Source organism: Lepisma saccharinum, chromosome 4, assembly GCF_977018435.1.
Source record: "Lepisma saccharinum chromosome 4, izLepSacc3.1, whole genome shotgun sequence".
Lineage (NCBI taxonomy): Eukaryota > Metazoa > Arthropoda > Insecta > Zygentoma > Lepismatidae > Lepisma > Lepisma saccharinum.
In genome coordinates, this window is record NC_139232.1 from 101619678 (window position 1) to 101642373 (window position 22696).

A 22696-nucleotide genomic window follows, 5' to 3' on the forward strand; every position below is an offset into this window, starting at 1 on the left:
AAAAACACAATATCATTGTTCAATCACCACTTGAATGTACCGTTAAACCACTTTTAAAACGTCACTTAACTTTTATCTGTATTTGTATGTTTATTATTATACATAGCTTTTCTGTTTTTTAAACCAGTCGCGACGATGAGGATGAACTATGATTAGAGGAAATTTATCAGTGCTCCAAGTGAGGAGGGATGCAGGGGTCGGTATTCCCCAGCTAACAAAATTTTCTCAGAGAATCCTCCAGCTGTCTCATTGTCACCATGTCATACCATAGGAAAATCCCGCAGCTAACCCCAAGGTTTGACCAAACATCCCCCAGCTAGCATTTTTCACTTCGAGTGCTGCAAAGGGGGTGCGGGGGTGGGAGGGTACACAAAGGAAAATCCATGCGCAGCCGGGACTCGTACCTTGAACCTTCTTGTAAGATAACGTGATTCGTCCATGCAGCGCACTTGGTCACCTAAGCTGATTCCAATTCATCTAAATGATAATACGAAATGTACACATGCATTATGATTTCTTCAATTTACATATTTTCGCTTATTTAAGTATGTTTTATTTTATTACATTGATATTTCAACCTTTATTTTTTCTTCATAAAAACCTAGCTGTATAAATATCAACATATTCGTGTATTAAAAGACTTTACTTCTCACATTACATAGAAATCACATCCATTGAGACACACAAATTGCAGATACTTTTCTGAGCCATACAAAGTACGAGAAACTAAGATTCGGACGAATATCCCATCCATTGGTTGAACATTCTGCAGATGAAGTTAATAATTGGGCAGCTTTCGAACCCTAGTAGATAAGAACAGAATTTGACGACCTTGTAGGCCAAAAAGGCTAATGAGAACAATGCAAGCCATTCGAAACATCTCGAGCTGTAAAATAAGGTTTGGGTATTAATAAAATGTGGCTTACTTAATTTTACCTTATTTCATATTAGCACTACGTTTAAAATAGTTAATATACCATTTTATCTTTGATACAATCGGTTGAATTTACTTCCATAGGCGCCAACTTTTGAAAAAATATTGGGTAGGTTCAAACAGTTGAGACAGGGAGCGCGGACGTCGTAGAGACGGCACCTGATTGGCCCGCCACCTCCACCGTACCCCTCGCACATCAAATACATAAAACCATACCCCAACTTTTCAAACATAGCACATGATCAGTGATTGGTGAGTTCGTATGAACTTTCCAGCCTGATCATTACCTGTGCGTAGTTAGAGATCGGTTAGTTCATTGAACTCTCCAGCCTAATTATTGCCTATTTTTGTGGGAGCAGGGAAAGGTTTATTATCCATTTTGCCTTGACTCATCTCACTCAACAGGTCGCTAGGTGCCGTGGCTTGCCGCGAGATGATAGCTTCCTGGAGATGAGGCCTTGCTTGAAAAGGTTTATTATCCATCTCTGCACTTCAATCCCTGAAGATGAGAAGGACGTTAGCTCTCGAAAGCTCGGAAGCCTATCCAGAAACTACCTGGCTGATATCCCGAAAGAACTTCTTCATCATTCGACGCCAGGAATGCTTCATGAATTACTTGAGTTGTAAATTTATTACCAAAAAAAAATCATGAATCCTCCCTTCCATGCATCATGATATTAATACACACAAACAATGCATCCTACCTTTTTTAAAGAAACAACAACAACAACAACATGTGTTTACTGATTGCAATAAGCAATAAACAACTTGCATCATAACCGAGTTTGATACCTGGTGGTTTGGATCCCACTGTAAACTGTAGCTCCAGTTCCAATTAGCCTATGCGTGCATAAAAGTTGACTTAAAACACAAAACAAACTTGCATTCTAACCTCAATCACTTGTGGGAGCTGCTTAGAAATTGTAGTGCTGCTGGCATGGTGGACTTCGGTTCTTACTTTGCTTTTAACAGACAAAAATTTTGAATAATAGTGGAATCAAAGTAGTTGATTGAACTTATTTATATTACTTTGTTCTTTGCTACCGAATGACAAAGTTATAATGAAATTGTTTCATCTCCATTACAGACCAACTACCTAATCATTTCTAAAATGCAGTGTTCTATCAGGTAGATGTGCTTGTAGTTGGTTCTATCTGAAATTTAAATATTTATTTACAACATAAATACCTAACCAAACAACTACTTCTTTCTAGATAAGCTTCAATACAGCCTTTGCAATGATACAAGCTTTCAGCGTAATGGTGACAAAGGTCCAATAAATATAATATTATAAAGGTCTCTCCTGAAGAAAATTAAACATGGAACATTTACATTCTCTGTGGACGATTTGGTATGCACCTAGTTCAAACACTACTAGATTTTCCATCGGATGTAGGTTGGTAAATCCATGTACCATTTATGTCATCGGACCACAATAAGAAAGTTACGTCGTCTGTAGCAATATATGCAAAAATATAAAACCGACCGCTAAAAAGAATAAGATATAATTACGGTCAAAGTTCCTTACCACGCTGCCAGACGTTTCACAAGTGCTAGTAAAGTCTAATAGTTTGTTACGTTCCCCGGTTTATTCTGAATGGATCAACTTACTTTTATTCCTCGACGGCGAGCATGAGACTTATCAGCCTACTTTGAAGCCCTCAGGTAGTGGGAAATCAGATATGGATATGTTAACGTAAACCTTGCTAACTCTCGCACACCAAAAATATATTTAGATGTCAGTTAATGTTAATATACGAGTATTACACTTGCACTCGCAATTAAACTCCTTATTACAAACAAAATTGTATTAAGATCATAATATTTCTTGGCTACACAAATTAACACATTCACATTTCCAAAATCACTTCCATTATCCCGCAACATTTATAATATCTGTCTCCTAACAACCCACAATCAACATCAAATGTGCTAAGGTTAGTCCATAACCATAACAGACTACCCAATTGAACAAAACAAATTATGTCATCATAGATAATTAACATATTAAACATATTAAACACTTAAAATGATACAATGAGTGGACGCCTATCAAGTTCTAACTTAGAAAGCTATTATTGTCAAACATTATTGGCATGAATTTTGGAACTAAATTTATCACTTATACCCTGATAGCACAGTAAGCTTGCTTAAAGATTGAAACAAGCTTTTCATGTAAGCTTGAGGCAAGCATTTACTGGCAAGCAGAAAGTTTGCATCAAGCTTGGTTCAAGCTAACTAGTTATCACGGCAAAAAAAAACAACATGTATGGCACAGAAAGTTGCATGCTTGAAACAAGCTTGTGAGAGCCAACTGTTAACTTGTTTCAAGCTTGTCCCCTCGTCCTATCGAACTGGCATTGAAAAGCTACAAGCAAGCAAACTTGCCACAAACTTTCGTGCTGTCTGAGTAGGTACTTACAATAGTGAATCCTGGCCACGAACACGAGCAGGTGGAATGTTTTTCTGTTCGGAATCTTCCGTGTTCTGCTTGCTTGAACTTCTGGAATGCACTTCCATTGTACTGATTGAGAGCGGAATCAGGTGCTCAGAAGTCTTTAGTTGCTATCACTCAGTTTCTTACCTATGTAAAAATGACAATACCATTGATCATTGACATTCTGTTGCAATTTCAAAACAATTTAGTATATGCAATACCATTGTGTGAATTTAGTTTTCTGCTTTGGGTGGATGCAAGGTGTAAGGATTTCTTTCTGGAGCAAATAAATCTACATCATCATCAGAGTAAGGAGCGGATTTCTATGCATTAAAGATCCAAAATATGCATGCAAATATGCACTATAAACTTTAAAACCTGATCTATAAATGTATATTGTGGTCCATATGTACTGAATGACCGCAAGCAATAGCACCCCACCTCCAGGATGCATTCCACTGTACTCATAAATCCCAAGATTGAAGCAATTTGCACCTATGGACGCATATTTTTGGCGTAGTTGCCTAATATAATTGCCCAACATGTATAGTGAAAAAATATTGCATTTATGTCATTTGTATATTTAAGATTAAAGGCTGTTTACGAGACAGAAAATAATGACTACTTGCTGTGGGTTATTTTAGGTTTTTGCCTCCAGATAGAACATCATTATGCACTATTTAACAGATAAACAACAGTAACAATATCCTCCATTGCATGCAAAATTTGTAAAATCAATTAATAAGAACACAAATACTGTACTCACAAAATTGTGTCAAAAATCCAACAGACCCATTTCCTACTGTAATATTCTTATATGTAAGGAATACTTGGAAAAAAAGTAGTGATTATCAAATAGAACAAAACGAATTCTATTTATTCGACGTTCACTTTGAGTTATGTTGTACCTAGAATTAAAGAAGAAAGTAACAGCAACTTTACTATTTTTTCAAATAAATAACTAACTCACTTACTTAACTATCTGTCACGGATGTTCCTTTGTGCTTATCACTTCATCACTTTGATCTAATCATCATTCATCCTCATCGTTGAGGATTAACTACAAGTGGCATAAAAGAGGCATATAAAAGAAAAATAGAAATTATTATATTGTAATGACAAGACAGCTGCAGCATTTGTTTGTAAACTAAAAGGGAAACTAAAAGAAGCGAATTTACAATACCGGTCCCCTCCCCGATTTTTGTAATATTTCGCATACTCACTTATTGAGGCCTCCTAATCACGAATTTGAAGTTAAAATTTGTGGGTCACGTGTAGAAATTGCAAAATAAACGAAATTGAGTGGACCGTGATCGGAACAGAAACCCTGGATTTCTCCACTAAAACAATGTTTATTGCAATATTTTACGTTTTAGAACGAAATTAATATTTTCCTGATATTACTACGACCCCAAATTTTAACTATGCTTCCCAAACCTAACCTAACCTAACCTTATGGTTTGGGCTATCCGTGAATGGTTTGTGGGGCTAGCCTTGCATGGTTCTACGAGCCCAAATTTTAACTGTTTACCTAACCTAACCTAACCTAATCTTACCGAGATTGGTTCGTGGGGCTACCCGGGAATAGTTTGTGGGCGAATTGCTATCAGGGACCGATAAAAAATGTTAGTTTCGTAGCACTATAACAGCAAACTTTCCTCACTGAAGACGCCATTTTTGGAACTGCGAACGTCAATTGTTCATATCACCAAACATGGTTCCCGTGCTTGTATACGGAGAATGATTGCGAAAATTGTGAAGCTTATTTTACCACTTCTACACGTTAATGAACAATTTCTACACGTCACCCCCAGATGTTAACCTCAGATAATTAATCGGGAATAGGTATTTCGTGAGTATAAGAACTAGGATAGAAATTACGGAAGGGTCCGGTATTGTAAATTCTTACCAACTAAAATATATATCTATACTTACTGTTATCGTATCGAAGTACAGTTCCTTTCATCAGATAACGTCATGAAGCAGTAAACAACAATGACAAAGAGACATGTGTGTTGACCTTTATCTTGAACAGGAGCAAGAGCCACAATTAGGTATGCGTAAATGAACGACAACTCTCATATTTCAAAACCATATACGTCATCCTATTCTATGCATAATAAGGTTATGTAAACGTAAAGACAATAGACTTTCCTTATGAAAATTTAATTGTATTTCCGGGCGATACATTTTACACGACTAATTTTAACGTATTTATCAGGTCGAAGATCGATTATGTATTAGTTTCTATATTGTCTAAACCGTACATTTGATCGCTAATAATATTGATTGATTTTACTTCGTTTTTCTGACACTTTTGGCTAATTGCCAAGATGTGGTTGAATTATGATGAGATGAAATCTATGGAAGGACAATTACAAAAACACACATGGACATACAGGCGGATCTACAATTTATTTCTAGGCCACATATTATGCCGTAAACATATTTTAAGATGTAACACTAGAACCTTAATGAACATATTTTTCAACATATTGAAAATAATATATATACTCGTATATATTAGCATAAAGGCAATAACAAGAATTCGTTTTAAGTCCAATTTATGGTCAGATAAGCTGATCGCGACTGGGCCATCAAAATGGAATCCGAACCACTATTATGTAACTTATGTCCACCAGGAAATGAACACAGGACCATTTGATTACAAGATCATAGCATTAGTAGTAATTTGAGAAATAGCAGTAGTTCCTAGTTATTTGTATTAACAATGATTACAGAAGGGGTAAGCATGAGAATTCATTTCCTCAGGAAACCATCACAAACATGGGAAATATTTGATGTAGAATGCTCTCAATTTGTGTCCATCAGTTGATATCATTTCCTAGTAGCCAATAAGCTCCGGATACGATTTCCGGCGTCGAATTACGTAAGTGTCTCGTAAATCTAGCACCTATTTACGTATTGTGCTAAACTTGGTAAAAAAATTCTTACTGTGTGGAAAAGAGGTATCAAGGTGATTGCCAGCTCGGGCTGCAAGTCGCAAACTTTTGGATAATCTTTCGCGGCTCAGCGGATGATAAACACTGGTATATAACTTTACACTGGGCGATGATGCATCAGAATCTGTTTCCTTACGTAATTTCTGTTGAAATTAATACTCTTAATACTAAAACTGAACCAAAACACACACACACACACATAAATCATTATACTATGACTTAAGAAAACACATGTACATTTCGAACAAGGATTGATTAACAAAGAACTGTTTAATTACACAACTCAAAATGCAACACATATTGTAAGATATGATCAGTCATCTTCACTACTGTTTTCAAATCCACAAAATTTTTCGAACTCTTCAATGTTGATTCTTCCTTTCTGCCGAGACAGAAATGTTATGGCTGCTGCAAGTTAAACAGATCATAATTATGAATATAAGAAGAACAAACATATGGTTGAATTATGTTTTAAACTAAGCAACAGCTTGGTCCTGCAGTGACTTTTGATATGATACAAAAGTGTGAGAGAATGTTCTGAGAGCAGTCAACTCATTTAAGGCAGCAGTGAGTCCTATGCCCAGGAGGGGGTTGGAAGTGATTACGGATAATCAAATGGGAGTTTTCGACTTTCCTCCCTACGACAAATCAAATCTTTAACTTACCCTCTTTCCGTTCGTGTGTTTTTCTACGCCACTGGACGTTCGGTATTCCCAACAGAACATGAAGCAATAATCAAACAATTTGTGTGTGTTGTTTACTCCCTTTGACAGTCCTTCTTTAAAATAATAATAATAATAATAATAATAATAATAATAATAATAATAATAATAATAATAATAATAATGGACATCAAATAGGTAAAGATGGATAATGGAGGACTGACTTCTAAAATGAAGGTACAACCTTGAGGTTATATTGTACGAAGTTCCTGTGTGCGCTACTGAGAATATACAGAACTTTCTATTCTTGCATTTCGATATTTTAAAATTCTAAGATTCAATAGAATAGAATAGATAAGTAATTTTTCAATACACCCATACAGCACCCGCAAAAAAAGTTGAGACACCCCTCTAAAAGTTTTTCATTAAGGTCTATTTACTTACATGGTCATCTCAGATTGACAACAATAAATAGATCCCTTCAAAATATATATTTCAATTTTGCTTATTTTACTACTGATTTCTACTTTCAAAAGTTAATCGCGACGATGAGGTTGATTAATGAACTCAGGAAACTATGTTAGGACAATGACACATCTGTGCCTTACTCAAAACTGTAGTGTAGGAACCCTATCCTACAAGCACAATACACTAACAACTCTGAAACCAGAGGCTGGCAAAGTAAGTTAATTCAGAACGTTTCATTATGATCAAAACAGGAAAAATCGTGTAATACCTATTGGAATTAGATTTACAAAAATACCGGGGTCAATTGTTCAAAAAGTTAATATTTGAAGTTATAGTGTGGGATTTATGTGTTTTTTTCCATGTCTGTAGCACAATTATTATTAATCCAATACTCAGTATTCTATACTCAGTCGTTAGGGCGTCTGACTACCATGCGAGAGATCTGGGCCCACCCAGCGTCGTATAAAGTGGGTACCTGGAGGAAATTCTTGGGGGTAAAGGCAGCCAGGGGCGTGGTGCTGGTAACATCACCCCAGTTCGGCCGAGATCAAGAGAGTGTTGGGCCCTAACCCCACACCCCTATACGCCTTCATGGCGTGGCGCAAAGCACAGGGGAGCACTTTACTTTTATTTACTTTTACACTCAAAGAATAATAAGAAACCAATATTTATTAATTTCCAGTAATAACCCATTATGGAGGCTCTGGGATTCACACAGTCTGTAATAAATGGCCGGAGAGCGGTGTTGATCACATCACCTCCACAAATGGACTAGAGTTTGAATATGTGGGGCTCTACTTCCTCACCCCCATATGTTTTATGCTTTCATGGCATGTTATAATATGCAAGGGGGGAAGCTTCACCTTTTTGCGCGTCCGCGAACGCATACCCACCCTCATGTAAAACCATTTCAGGGATGTGATATTGGCATCGCTGGAACAAATGTATTGCCCTTAGTGGAGAGTATGTTAAAAAAAGGAAAAGTTGAAAATCTAAAATTGTTCTTTCATTGTTAGGCCGAGAAATTGTAGGACAAGCCTCGTATTGAGATTTAAAAAGAATTACTTCTAAATTCCAATTATTTCTTGTTAGGAAACGAATGTTTACCATCCAGTACAACAAGAGACTTTATAATCCTTCGTCCAATATAACGAGCCAGTATATCTTCGTGTGCAGTAAGTCTCGCATTAAATCCTTCCGCCATAGCTTGCAAAATCCGCTTTTGGTTGTCATTCAAACCATCCTGGAAGTAGTCCATGCACTGAAATGATAAGAAACATTACAAAGGCCTTTATCTTCAAGAAATCTCTACACAAAATGAGAAGTGAGTCTTCAACGGGAAAAAGTTGGTTTTGTACTTGAGTGTTAATAACAACAAGAAAGGTTCAACTTTGGGAACATTTTGATGAATCTATTTTTCACAGAGTTATAATAACAATCTTCAACGTGTAACTTGCTCTAGAATTTAGATTGAAACGTCTATAATTACAATACCTTGAAGGTGAATGTTTTGAACTTTGTCTAATCTATAGTAACCATTGTCACTATTGATTAACAACTTCCAAGAAACCTTTTCCTTGTTATAAACTGAATTTTTGCCCCTAAGAAACATGTAGCTTGTTTTATCTAATATTTAGTTGTGACTTGCCCAAAATGGTTCAAAGCCTAGTTTCAAATTCACTATAAGAGAAAACAATTATGTATGCTATTCAAGAATAGTTTCTGTATAAAAATGTACATAGTAACTTTAATGCTTTTCAATACTAACTTTTAGGAGAGAGTCTTGTTGAGATAACCGAAAGTTAGTTTGTAAAAGTTAGTACACTGCAACCATATTATGGTTACCGTTTTACAAAATATGTTAAAAAAATGGTATTACTTATATTGTAATCGTGTACGCTCACCTCTTTCTGTGCCTTCACCACCATTCGTTTGTAAACGGTTTGTGACTGTTCATATTTTGCTTTCGCTTCATCTCCCATGTTCTCTTCGTCCTGTAAAAGTAGAAAAAATTGTGTCTAGAGATACACGAATTAATTAATCATTTAGTAGTAGTAGTAGTAGTACCACAACAAATCACCTTCTCGAAGTTTCTAAGCATTAAAATTACATGAGCCTGTTTTCTATTGACTTGATTTGATTTAGTTTATCTTCCTTGGTTTTCTGCCACGATTGGCTAATCGTTAACGATGACGATGAATGGTAATTTATTTATTTATTTATTGAACTCAACAGGTACATATCTAATTACAGAGCCCATATGAAGGATACATAGTGAATACAATTACATATGAATGACGGAACAGGCACAAAGATATAGAAGCTCCGCAGAGGATTATCCTGGCTCTGGGTCCAGGCGCCTGCAAAAAGCAGTCCAATGTGTACTACGTGGAAGAAAGGTTGACATTTGGGTACCTTCTGGGAAGGTACATTCCTGCGTTCAAAATCTAAGCAATCTTTTCTTCAGAATTCTTCCGTCGTTACTTCAGAACTTTGTTTTCTCAATTCAAGTCAGTTCTTCAGATAGCTGGGATGTATCCAATACTCGAAGTAGAAATGCCTAGGTATGCTTGTACGTATGAAGCAACTGCAGACAATGAAGATGGTGGGAGTAGGGTGTTTCAGCAAATATTCCCGATGTAGGGATAGCATATCCTGCGGCCTCCCACTACGAGCACTTGATGTATCATAAGCAGTGATATAAGCAATAGATGTGTGTTTAGTAGACCTTTCAACAACGAACTAAGGAAGAGGCTAGAGTGCGCGTCAAATCTCCTGCATATGGCCTTGAACAACTGAGCAGCACCAGCGAATCGCAGACGTGCGGCGTTGCCTAGTTTCGTGACAAGGCGTTTCGCTCAACCACGCTGTCTGTTTTCCGTGTGAGATTTCGACATGGCACCGCTGCAGTGCGCTGCTATCGCCATATGCAGGAGATTTGACGCGCACTCTAGTGAAATGTTTTGTGTGGAGTGTGGTGTTGTATGGTGCAGAAACCTGGACGGTGCAAAGAAGTTAGGAAAAGGATAAGAAGAAACTGGTTACTGAGAATCGTAATGGATAGAATGGTTAACCGGAAAAACACACGGGAAGAAGAGGTATCAGATGATGGATATTAAATTAAGTGTATCCTTCACTGCCATCAACGTGAAGTGTATGATAGGAAAGCCTAGAGGTTGCAGTGGAAAACCTGTCTATAAATGTATAAATAATAATTATTATTATAATAATAATCCTTCAGAGAGTTCTAAAATTATTTAAAATGAAAAAGTTAAATAACTGGGTTAATAGAAATTTCCAGTGACACCCACGGCATACGCCATAATGCACTGGTAATTTACATGATTTGGTTGCATATTAGCATAAGTGTTGTCTCTCTTTCTTTTTTATGAGTACCGGGGAAAGGACAAATGAAGACTTGTTGCAAATTCTCCTTAGATAGAAATGTGTCATTCGTCTCAGTGGACATGGACTTCAAAATAACAAAAGAGATAGGTAATATATGTTACCTTTAATCCCAATGCCTTGCTCAGTCTCAAAGCTCCAGTTTCCACTTTGTACACAAGACGAAGGTACGCTGCAGAAAGAAGAAAATATGTTATATGTTCGGTCATAATGAAGAGATTGTAGAATGCTAATGTACACAATAGTTCATTGTCACCTTGCTGTACTTTTATCGTGGGCAAGGAAAATATTTAACGAAATACCCATTTCCTTTCGAAAAATCACTTTCGTATTCCCAATCCTGATAAATTACATCTGGAATCTCTTCTATAGCAGTGGTTCTTAAACTGCGGTACGCGTACCCCCTAGTAGTACGCGATTAGCTCGGAAGAGAAATGCCGAGAATACGCACACAACAACATTTTTGCTACAGGTGTGTAGAGAAGACTTCATAGCTGTAACACTCAATTGGAAAATAAGGTTGATTTTGTCACAGACACTCTTTATCTTTTTTTTCCTTTGTTTTGAAATAAAATACTCGTTCGAAATCTCTACCGATTTCATTATTAAACTCAGAAACCCACAAACATTTGTTAAAGTGTATAAACGTCACGAGTACCACTAGGAATGTTTTTGGTGAAATTTATAAACATGATGCAATAATACGGTTGCGTACCTCCTACTTAATACCTATTGGCGCCAAACTTGCATATACATTGTTAGATTGTGCGAAGTTAATGGATAAGCGAGCAGTTTGCGTAAGGTGTTTATTGACGAGTACACAGAGACTAATTTCTCAAAAATAAAAATGTGAAACACTTGCATTTTTGTAACTAATCAAAACGTAGGAACATCCAATAAAATAATAAACAAAGTTTCTAATGTTTATTTGTATACCATCTTTCCACATACAACCCGAACGCAATGTTGCTAAATTGCAGTTACACGCCTCCAACATTCTTTCGTTCTGCCAACTACCTCTATCCCCTTTTCTACCGTCACGTGTGGTCTAACTCAACAGATTCCCGAGACAGTGTGTACATATCTGATATAGAAAATACACCTACTGTGCCTCGAAATTATCACAAATATCTAGGCAGCAGCGAAAGTAAATTCAACGAACATTTCCTTGAATGATTTTCAGATGTAATGTCGAAGAATATGGAATATCTCAGCGATATTTTCAAAGAAAGAAAATATTTCGAAAACGCATTTTCTTATGATGCTCGAAGCTTCGGTCTGAAAGATCCCTTAAAAGTACGGACCATGAATGCAAATTGGGTCAGGTTTCATTAGTCTATACAGGGTGTTTTTGTGACCGTGTTACAGACGTGCAGGGACGATGGAAGGAAACAAACGCAACAAGATGAGATAGGGAACTCTGGTCCGGAAATGTCCCAGTAAAAAGTTACAAGCCAAAACCTTCGAAGACCAGGCAACCACGCACAACGCGGAGGAAAACAAAAAAGATGTCTGCGGAAGTGAAAAACAATCACAGAAGAATCACTGTAGTGGCCATCATTACAGCAGTTGTTCAAAGTGACGCCCCCTGCCGCTCTAATATCCCAAGAGTCGTTCGGACCAGATCACAGGCTGCAAGGAGTTCCAAGAGTTCCTCTACATTACTCACATGTGTCTCGTAGACAACACTTTTCGCAAGACCCCACAAAAAAAAATAAAAAAATAAAGTGGGTCAGATCAGGTGAACAGGCAGGCCAAGCAACAGGTCCGCCTCTCCCTATACACCGCTGTGGGACAGTCTGCGTCAGAATATCACGAGAACCAGCTACGAAGTGGGATCGGGCTCCATCATGCTGAAACCACATGCGTTGACGAACGAAAAGTGGTACATGTTCTAATAACTCGGGGAGGATGTATCTCAGAAACACAGTGTACACTGGTCCAATTAATAGTGGCGGTAATAGATACAGACCCATTAAACGTTCGCCGATAATGCCCGCCCAAATGTTTACAGCAAATCTCTCGTGATGGCCCTTCACGATTGTGGCACGGGGATTTTCATCGGCCCATACATGGCTATTGCGACTATTCAGCATCTCGTCTCTCGTGAGACAGGCCTCATCAGTGAAAAGCACACAGGCATGGAACTGGGGGTCGACCACACAGCGCTGCAGTAACCATTCACTAAACACGACGCGGGTTGCGAAATCAGCTAGACCCAAGGCACGGACACTGTGGATGGTAAGGGTGCAGATGCTGGTCCCACAGAACTTTCCAAACAATACTATGGGCCACATCAATTTCACGTGTCACAGCCCGTGTACTAATGGATGGTTGTCCTTCCACCCGATTCAGCACTGCTTCTTCAAGGTCGGGTGTTCTTGCAGTTCATTGTCCTCCTTGCTCGTGGAATTGAGGTGGCGCTTGTCCCTTTCCTATAATCGTTGGAAAATTCTGGGAAACATGGTGTGCGCTGGATGTCTGCCCCGTGGATACGTGGTCCGATACAACATTTTTGCTTCCCTACAGTTCCCATTTGCTCGTCCATACACAAACACCATATCAGCCAGTTCCTCTACCGTATACTCCTTTGCACTGATTGCAGCCGCGACACTCGTGCTTCTATACTGCATACGTCGAGTTTGACGTTATGTCTTCTCCAGAGCATGCGCGGTGGATTCTTTCCCCTTTATTTTATGGTTCACCTCCGCATTGTGCGTGGTTGCCTGCTCTTTGAAGGTTTTGCCTTGTAACTTTTGACTGGGGCATTTTCGGACCATGGTTCCCTATCTCATTTTGTTGCGTTTCTTCCCTTCCATCGTCCCTGCAAGTCTGTAACACGGTCACAGAAACACTCTGTATATAATGAAAAAGCTTCAAACAGAAACTGTTTGACCTGATGAAATGTTGTTAATATAACTTCTTCTGATATTCTTAACCCCCTTTGTGGTAATTGACATCTGACGTCACGTGCTTGGGGCCAACCCTCAGATTGGTAAGTTATCTAAGAATAAACTTTATTTCTTATTGTAGCAATTAACTAACTAGGTTCGTAAATCGATTTAACTTACAGTCAAGTTTCGTAACGCTGTTAATTCTGTTGTGCACAATAGCTTCTACTAGAAGGAGATAGTATCTCATGGTTTTCTGCGTTGATTTTAAAGCCAGGGCATACAGCAACGTTGCCTGAGGCTTCTTTATTCTGTTCACCCACACGTTAGCCTGCAAAAAATAAAACTATTACATACAGTTCGAAACAATCTGATGGTATCTCCTCCAAAACATGAGAAATTGTGACTGCACAAGCGAAATTTTATTCTTATTTTGGCTGGGGTTAAATTTAACGCCTCTCAAACACTGAAAACATTGCTTGAAAAAAATACGGTTTAAAACCGTCAATTTCAATTTCCATCCAAATATCGCCAGAACACTATGGCCGTTTCTACAGAAATAACTGCCATTACATAGTTCAACTAATTCATGAACGTTTTATGGTATCATGATCAAATTTCCAAATTTAAATAAGAGAAAAAATGGTTCAGTCTCTTTTTGTGTTAATTTTAACGGTAAAATTCTGAAAAAAATTATGGTGCTTACAGTTCATCCCATTTAGCACTATACTACTAGTTTTCCATGATTTCGACAGTTTGCCTACGTTACTTCGTCCCCCTTCCTTTTTTTGTATTTTAGTTCATTGTATCTATCTTAAGTTATTCATACCAATTTATTTTAGTTTGTAGTTTTCCTTTAAGTCCGCTTTGTGCACACATAGGCTAATCTGGAATTGAGCTACAGTTTCAAGTGGGACCTGAACCAGTATGCGTCTTCACCTGGTATCAAACCAGGGTCACCTTGCTTACAAGAGAGGCCCACAGTGCCGATTAGCCAATTGTGGCAGAGAATCCATTCTAAATGACAAAAATACAAATTAACTCTACTCATCAAATGTGAGTTTTATTTCTATTTTTATAGTGAGTGCTTATAGTGATATGTACTGCGTTTTTTTTTAAATAAAATATTTCTGAGACCCCATTCCTGGAAATACATGTTTCTTATCCAATTTCCTCATCTGTCCAAATTCTGCCTCTACCCTTCCATCATTAAGACAGAAAATATATTTCAGTAGTAACCTTGTCACTTACACCATAGTTCAATATTAATTCATTCACTAACTTCCTCTTTTCCCATACAGGATAGTATGGAAATGTATCCGATAGGTACCCCTGATATTATAAGTAATTGTTAAAGCCTTAATTTCCCAGTGATACACAATAAATCCGCCTCTTTTCATACTCAGAACATATTCAACTTCTATTTATAATTGACAACTCATATTAACGATTCATACTACTTCAGCAAACTGACCTCCACCATTGCAGCTTTCATTCTCTTCTTCACCTCTTCATCCCTCATCGCTCTGGTAGCTTCTTCCATGGAGTATCCAAGTTTCATGAGGAATTCCACTGGATCATCTTTTTCGCTAAATGATATCATTTCGTCTCCCTTATCAGCTTCAAATTCTTTTTCTGGTGGGATGTACAAGCATGTTTCTCCTCCTAGGGTCATATTGTCTGTCCGGAAACCACGTCTCAACTCGATTGCCATGATTTCAGGGGTTACATCAAAGCCTCCGTATTCAGCCTGTTCTCTTAGTTCCTTGGCAAAAGCTAGTTGAAATTCCCCTTTTCTCGCAATGTCTTCTTCATTTTCTTCTTCTTTCTCTTCTTCAGCTTCTGCTTCACCCTTCCTTGTCGAAATCTTTTCCTTGGCCTTTGCTCCTCGCTTCGGTCTAACAATTATCTCTAAACTCTGATTGCCGAATTTATCTCTTACCACTTTCTCTAAATAGTCACGAATGCCTAATTTCTCATCTTCTTCAGTGATCACCGTTGGGCCCTTAGGTTTAGATTCGAGGTAGCATCCGCAATGTGCACAGATGGGCTCTTTACCACCAGGCTGTCTGAGGCGTCCAGGACAGCTGCACGTGTTGACTCGCTTATCACTGGCAATTTTCGGACTGGGCCCAGCTTTAGTTGATTCAGGCACAGTGACACCTGGACTGGCAGAAACGCCTATCTGTATAGGATCTTTTACGAAACTAACGGTTTTTTGTGTCCTGCCTCTAACTTGCTTTGAAGTGCCGGCGAAATCTTCAGGGGTGGAAACATTACCGCCTAATCCTCTTTCCTCTTTAGATGGTCGGCGTTGTCTCCGCATGCGTTCTAATGAATCCCTGTGCTTCAATTGGAACCCCGTTCCTTCCGGTCCACTTGGTACGTTCTTATTATCACTTGGAAGGGCCTGTCTCTTTCCTGTACCTGGATGTGATTCCACATCCTTAGTCTGTTCTGAATGATAAGCAGCATAGGGAGGTGTTGGTGGTCTCAATCCATCTTCTGGGGATTCCACCTTACCAGTCTGTTCATCTGCAAGTTGCGCATTCTTATCTTTCTTTCTTCCAAATATACCCCACTTCCTTCCTTGTTTCGAAGATGTCCCTTTCTCGTCCTTCTCACTAGATTCACCTTTGTTGCCAGAATTTTCAACCGATTTTTGTTCTTTAGTTTTATTTCTAGAAAATATACCCCACTTCCTCCCACTTTTCTTATTTTCTGCCCCTTCTACGACCCCAGTACCTCCGGGTGGCGCATTTTTTTCAGTGCTCGGAGCTTCTGTGGAATCACTCGTACCTCCCTGCTTAGAAGATTCACCATATCTTTGCTGATCCTCCATTTTAGGATTCTGGCCACTTTGAACCATTCCTGAAGGTGCGTTTGATTTGCCAGGCACTCCAAGTTCTTTGCTGAAACCTGGATCCATATTACGTTTTAGTTCAACATTCACATTATTTATTCGAATTGCTTTTTTGTGTTCGTTATCTATTCTCATTTCGTTAATTTTCCCCAATTTCTCTTGTTTTCTGGGAAATTGATCCACATTACTTTGATCACCTTGTAAACTTGGCACATTTTCATTTCTTATTTCCTTGCTATCATCATTTACTCTTTGTTGAATTGGTGAGTAAGGTCTTCTCTCGGTGTCCACGCCCATTGTTGTTCTTTGCAATTCTCTTTGTCCGCTATCTTGTGGTTTGTTGTAATCCCCTCCTCTTTTCCTCCCTAGTTCTCCTCCCTGATCAGGAACAGTGATCTTTGTATTTTGGTCTTGTATCCTTGGCCTTCTTTCAATATCAACATTCACTTTCCCTTTTTGAGGTTCTCTCCATTCATTCTTCCTTTGATCACTTTCGTAATCTTTAGAATTCTCTATCTTTTTGTCTTCAGGCAAATTACTTGGTGATATTATATCTTTCCTGTTATCTTTTACGTCTCCCGTCTGCTGTTTTACTGCTCCTGTCATATTTTCCCCTTTATCTTTAGCTGTGCCTTGTAATCGTCTCATATTCATTTTTTGATTTTTATCTTCGTCTTTACTCTCAGAATCTTCAGATTCACCCTTCGAGCTGTCTTTTTCTCGGACAATTTTCTTATCGCTCTCTTGAGTTATGTTATCTATACCTAGAAAACGTTTTTTCAGTGTACCGAAGTACGATTCTGGTGTTTTCGTTTCATCTTTGTAATGTCCCTCTTCCATCTTGCCCATTGCCTGTCCTTTGTCAGCATCTGCTATTGTCGCCGAAACAATTGGAAGCTGTGGACGAAGATCTTTCTCATCTTCCTTTGTAGGTTTTCCTGAGACGTAACTATCATCCGCAGTTTTCTTTCCAGGTTGACCTATCTTATCGTACCTCCTTTGTTCATAATTTTCTTCTACCGGCTTACGCTTATCCAACATAATAGTTCTGTCAATACCCGGTGCAGCTGGGGCATATGATTTAGGTTTTTTATCTTCTTCGTATTTTGTAGGAACTTTGCTACTATCATTTACTCTTTCTTGAACTGGTGAGTAAGGTCTTCTCTCGCGAATTTCTGGTATGTAATTCCTACTATCGCTATTCACCTGTGACTTAGGCACTACCCGTTCATCATTGTAACCTTTAACGGTTTCTTTCTGTAATTCTTGAACTCTATTAGGTACATTAGCCTTTTCGTTTTTGTCCTCAACTGATCTTGTATACTTGGTATCTGCGTTTATTCTACTGCTTTGGGGTTCTCTGGGCTGTATTCCCTTTACGTTTCTGTAATCTTTGGTTTGCTCGTTTCTTGAATCAGGTATCTGAGTAGATGATATCTCCTTATCATTTACGTTCTCTTTTATCGGTTTACGAGTTTGACCTAACGGAATAACATTTTTACCTTCATCTTCAAATTTACCTTGCCTTTTCTCGGTGTCCACGCCCATTGTTGTTCTTTGCAATTCTCTTTGTCCGCTATCTTGTGGTTTATTGTAATCCCCTCCTCTTTTCCTTCCTAGTTCACCTCCCTGATCAGGAACAGTGATCTTTGTATTTTGGTCTTGTATCCTTGGTCTTCTTTCAATATCAACATTCACTTTCCCTTTTTTAGGTTCTCTCCATTCATTCTTCCTTTGATCACTTTCGTAATCTTTAGAATTTTCTATCTTTTTGTCTTCAGGCAAATTACTTGGCGATATTATATCTTTCCTGTTATCTTTTACGTCTCTCGTCTGCTGTTTTACTGCTCCTGTCATATTTTCCCCTTTATCTTTACCTGTGCCTTGTAATCGTCTCATATTCATTTTTTGATTTTCATCTTCGTCTTCACTCTCAGAATCTTCAGATTCACTCTCCGAGCTGTCTTGTTCTCGGACAATTTTCTTATCGATCTCTTGAGTTATGTTATCTATACCTAGAAAACGTCTTTTAAGTGCATCGAAGTACGATTCTGGTGTTTTCGTTTCATCTTTGTAATGCCCCTCTTCCATCTTGCCCATTGCCTGTCCTTTGTCAGCATCTGCTTTTGTCGCCGAAACAATTGGAAGCTGTGGACGAAGATCTTTCTCATCTTCCTTTGTAAGTTTTCCTGAGACGTAACTATCATCCGCAGTTTTCTTTCCAGGTTGACCTCTCCTATCGTACCTCCTTTCTTCATAATTTTCTTCTATCGGCTTACGCTTATCCAACATAAAACTTCTGTCAATACCCGGTGCAGATGGGGCATCTAATTTAGGTTTTCTCTCTTCTTCGTATTTTGTAGGAACTTTTACAGGTTCTTTTAATTTTTTATCCTGGTCTGCAAGTACAATTCTTTCATCCTTTTGAGCTCGATCCATGTCTCTTTTGGATTCTTTGTCTTCCTTTTGTTCTGCTTTTGATATAACACCAGTTCTATCACTATCTGGTAGTTTCGTTGGTAAACGTTTCTCTTGTTTCTCCTCTTTACCTAGCTGTGTATGAAAAGGCACCTCAGCCCTTCCACGCTGTGCTGGAGATCTACTTGGAATATTCTCATCCTTGCTCGTCTCATCTTTCGTAAAAGGTTTCATGCCAAGAAATTGTTCCTTCTGAGCCTCTGTTTGTGGTACTAATTCACGCGGAGCTTTAGATGGAGATGTGATGTTTCGATCTACAGTTTTCCCTATTTGTTGTGTTGTATCATACCTCCTTTCCTCGTAATTATCTTCTCTGAATTTTCTTTTATCTAGCACATCGGGGTTTTTCTTATCAGCTAGAGATGAAGTATCTTGTTTTAGATTCCTCTCTCCTTTCTCATACCCTGCTTCCTCACCTGTTTTCTTTGGTTGAATTCCAGTGCCGCGGCTTATGTTTGCATAAAGTTGACTCCTCTCTGGCTTGTCTGTCTGTTGCCCAGGTACTTGACGCTCATAATCTTTATATAATTTATCCATTCCCCTAGTTTTAAATGCCATGCCTTTCCTTTCTGCCGCTTCTGATATGTCGCGTCTTCTGTCATCATCCATGGGTTTCGTTGGCAAACCTTTCTCTTGTCCCTCCCCTTTTGTTAACTGTTGTGTTTGGAGAGTTACTCCTCGTATTCCAGGCTGTGCTCCAGACGTGATTGGAATATTTTCTTCCTTGCCTCTCTCACCTCTAAGATGTTCCTTGTCAGGCCCTATTTGTGGTACTAATTCACGCGGAGCTTTAGATGGAGGTGTGATGTTTCGATCTACAGTTTTCCCTATTTGTTGTGTTGTATCATACCTCCTTTCCTCGTAATTATCTTCTCTGAATTTTCTTTTATCTAGCACATCGGGGTTTTTCTTATCAGCTAGAGATGAAGTATCTTGTTTTAGATTCCTCTCTCCTTTCTCATACCCTGCTTCCTCACCTGTTTTCTTTGGTTGAATTCCAGTGCCGCGGCTTATGTTTGCATAAAGTTGACTCCTCTCTGGCTTGTCTGTCTGTTGCCCAGTCACTTGACGCTCATAATCTTTATATAATTTATCCATTCCCCTAGTTTTAAATGCCATGCCTTTCCTTTCTGCCGCTTCTGATATGTCGCGTCTTCTGTCATCATCCATGGGTTTCGTTGGCAAACCTTTCTCTTGTCCCTCCCCTTTTGTTAACTGTTGCGTTTGGAAAGTTACTCCTCGTATTCCAGGCTGTGCTCCAGACGTGATTGGAATATTTTCTTCCCTACCTCTCTCACCTCTAAGCTGTTCCTTGTAAGGCAAAGTTTGTGGTACCGGTTCAAGCGTAATCTTAGATCGCTGTGGAATGTCACTATCATCTACAGCTATTCTCATTGGTTGTGCTCTCCTATCATACTTGATTTCCTCGTAATTTCCTGCTCTCAATCTTCCCTTATCTGGCATGTCTGGACTTTTCTTATCAGGTAGATTTGAATTATCCTTCAGCTTTCTCTCGTCTTTCTCATACCCTGCCTCCTCACCAGCTTTCTTTGGTTGAATTCCAGTGCCGTGGCTTATGCGTCTATAATGTAGATTCTCCGACCTGTCTCTTGTTTGTTCAGTCACTCGATGTTCAAAATCCTTAAATATTTGATCCATTCCCCTCGGTTTCAATTCCATGCCTTTCCTTTCTTCCGCTTCTGATATATCGCGCCTTCTGTCACCATCTGTGGGTCTAGTTGGCAAACCTCTCTCTTGTCTCTCCCCTATTCCTAATTGTCGCGTTTGTTGAGGTGGTTGTTCTCTCCTATCATACTTCCTTTCCTCGTAATTCTCTTCCCTCACTCGTCTCTTATCTAGCATATCAGGGCTTTTCATATCAGGTAGATTTGAATTGTCTTTCTGCTTTCTCTCGTCTTTCTCATACCCTGTTTCCTCACCAGCTTTCTTTGGTTGAATTCCAGTGCCGTGGCTTATGCGTCTATAATGTGGATTCTCCGACCTGTCTCTTGATTGTTCAATCACTCGATGTTCAAAATCCTTAAATATTTGATCCATACCCCTCGGTTTCAATTCCATGCCTTTCCTTTCTTCCGCTTCTAATATATCGCGCCTTCTGTCCCCATCTATAGGTTTCGTTGGCAAGCCTCTTTCATCTCTCTCCCCCTTTCCTAGTTGTCGCGTTTGTTGAGGTACTTCGCTTCTACCACCCTGTGTTCCAGATGCGCTAGGCACATTTTCTTCCCTCCCTCTATCATCTCTGTTAGGTTGTCTGTTGCCAATAAGCTGTTCATTGTAAGGATCAGTTCGTAGTACCGGTTCAACCAGAAACTTAGGTCGCTGTGGGATGTCGCTATCACCTTCAGCTTTCCTCATTGTTTGTGTTCTCCAATCATACTCCCTTTCCTCGCGATTTCCTTCTCTAGTTCTTCCCTTATTTGCCATATCAGAGCTTCTATCAACAGGTGGAGATGCAATATATTCCCTTATCCCTCTTTCCCCTTCAAGTTTATTCGCTTGAATTCCATTGCTGTGGCTTATGTTTAAATAATGTTCATTCTCTGCCTTGTCGGTCTGTTGTCCAGTCATGGGTCGTTTACTTTTCGGGGAATAATGGAACGAGAACCCTATGCCAACACCATTCACATCTCCTATCATGTAAGGAATAACTACCTCCTCTTCGGTGCTATCCATTTCGATGAACCTGCTATTTCAACTTCTTGTGGATGCAGCCTTGACTATCTCTAAAGAAAAACACATATATTAATTATATATTGCATCCATTAGCTATGTTTGCAATTCTGCTTGTTAAAACTATATGATAACGTTGAAAAGAAAGTCGGTGATTTTTATGAAATTTAAGATTGTACTGGAATTTCTCGCTTCCTTATTTCCTCTAAGTCTTCCCCGATGGGGCAATGGTAACACCATTGCCTTGTAGTCAAAGGGTCCTGGTGGAGGCAAATTTTGCAATGGTTTGAATCTCACTTTAGATCCTTTTAACCTATCTGAATAGTGGCGGCGATTTTACCACCTTTCCCTCGCACTATACTAAACCTTACATATCAATGGAAAGTAAACTGTCCTGGCTCCCCTAGTTTTGGCACATTGTCCCCTCCCCGAGTGTTGGAACCCAATCGCCGCCACTGTTTACACGTTTGTGTCGTAATCCACAGTATTTGAAACAAGAGGTTTATCCTCAATAAATGTAGAATGCAGTAATCTGAAAAGCTACTTTGCCACAATAGAGTACAACATGATGAAAATAGCCTTCATCACAAGAAATTTTACAAGGAATTTTCACATATTGTTATCTTAAATATACTAAATCTAAATCTATAGAATCTAGAAAAGTATTGGAACACAAAAATTAATGTACAAATAAACTGAAGTAAGTAATTGTACCTTGAAAATTTGGTGAGTTTCTTCTTGCCATTCTGTTTACTTGTAAATTTTGTGAACCTGGTGGTTCATAAATTATTACGAAATTGAATACGCTGACTTTCACGCATTTCAAACCATTAATTTGTATCAGGTGGAATGATAAGAACCACCTGTAATGTTTACAACCATCAACTGTTTGATTACATTACAG

General features: G+C 38.7%; 1 protein-coding gene and 1 long non-coding RNA gene across 3 annotated transcripts; both read right to left on the reverse strand.

The window, feature by feature from the left end:
- Positions 1-631: 631 nt before the first annotated feature.
- On the reverse strand, positions 632-5368 carry LOC145987289 (uncharacterized). The gene is made up of 3 exons (XR_014441646.1): positions 5307-5368; positions 3357-3518; positions 632-886 (listed from the first exon to the last, which is right to left on the reverse strand). It is a non-coding gene; the product is annotated as an uncharacterized LOC145987289 (long non-coding RNA).
- Positions 5369-6530: 1162 nt separating this feature from the next.
- Positions 6531-22696, reverse strand: LOC145986677 (uncharacterized). 2 transcript variants are annotated; one of them, XM_083120975.1, is made up of 7 exons: positions 22507-22696; positions 15235-21845; positions 13941-14091; positions 10974-11041; positions 9369-9458; positions 8572-8725; positions 6531-6742 (listed from the first exon to the last, which is right to left on the reverse strand). In XM_083120975.1, exons 2-7 carry the CDS (start codon positions 21793-21795, stop codon positions 6648-6650), a joined length of 7119 nt encoding a protein of 2372 aa, XP_082977101.1. In that variant the 5' UTR covers positions 21796-21845; positions 22507-22696; the 3' UTR covers positions 6531-6647. The 2 variants fall into 2 exon arrangements, 1 of the variants encoding a protein (XP_082977101.1); XR_014441602.1 differs by lacking the exons at positions 6531-6742; positions 10974-11041 and having other exon boundaries at positions 8679-8725.

Bases quoted from the DNA above. Each gene is read 5' to 3' on its own strand.
- LOC145986677 (XM_083120975.1), bottom strand. From the start codon at position 21,795: ATGGATAGCACCGAAGAGGAGGTAGTTATTCCTTACATGATAGGAGAT. The intron at 11,042-13,940 runs GTAAGTTAAATC...TTCTTTCTGCAG, and splicing joins CAGCGTTACGAAACTTGACT to CGTACCTTCGTCTTGTGTAC. The intron at 8,726-9,368 runs GTGAGCGTACAC...TTATCATTTCAG, and splicing joins TGGTGAAGGCACAGAAAGAG to TGCATGGACTACTTCCAGGA.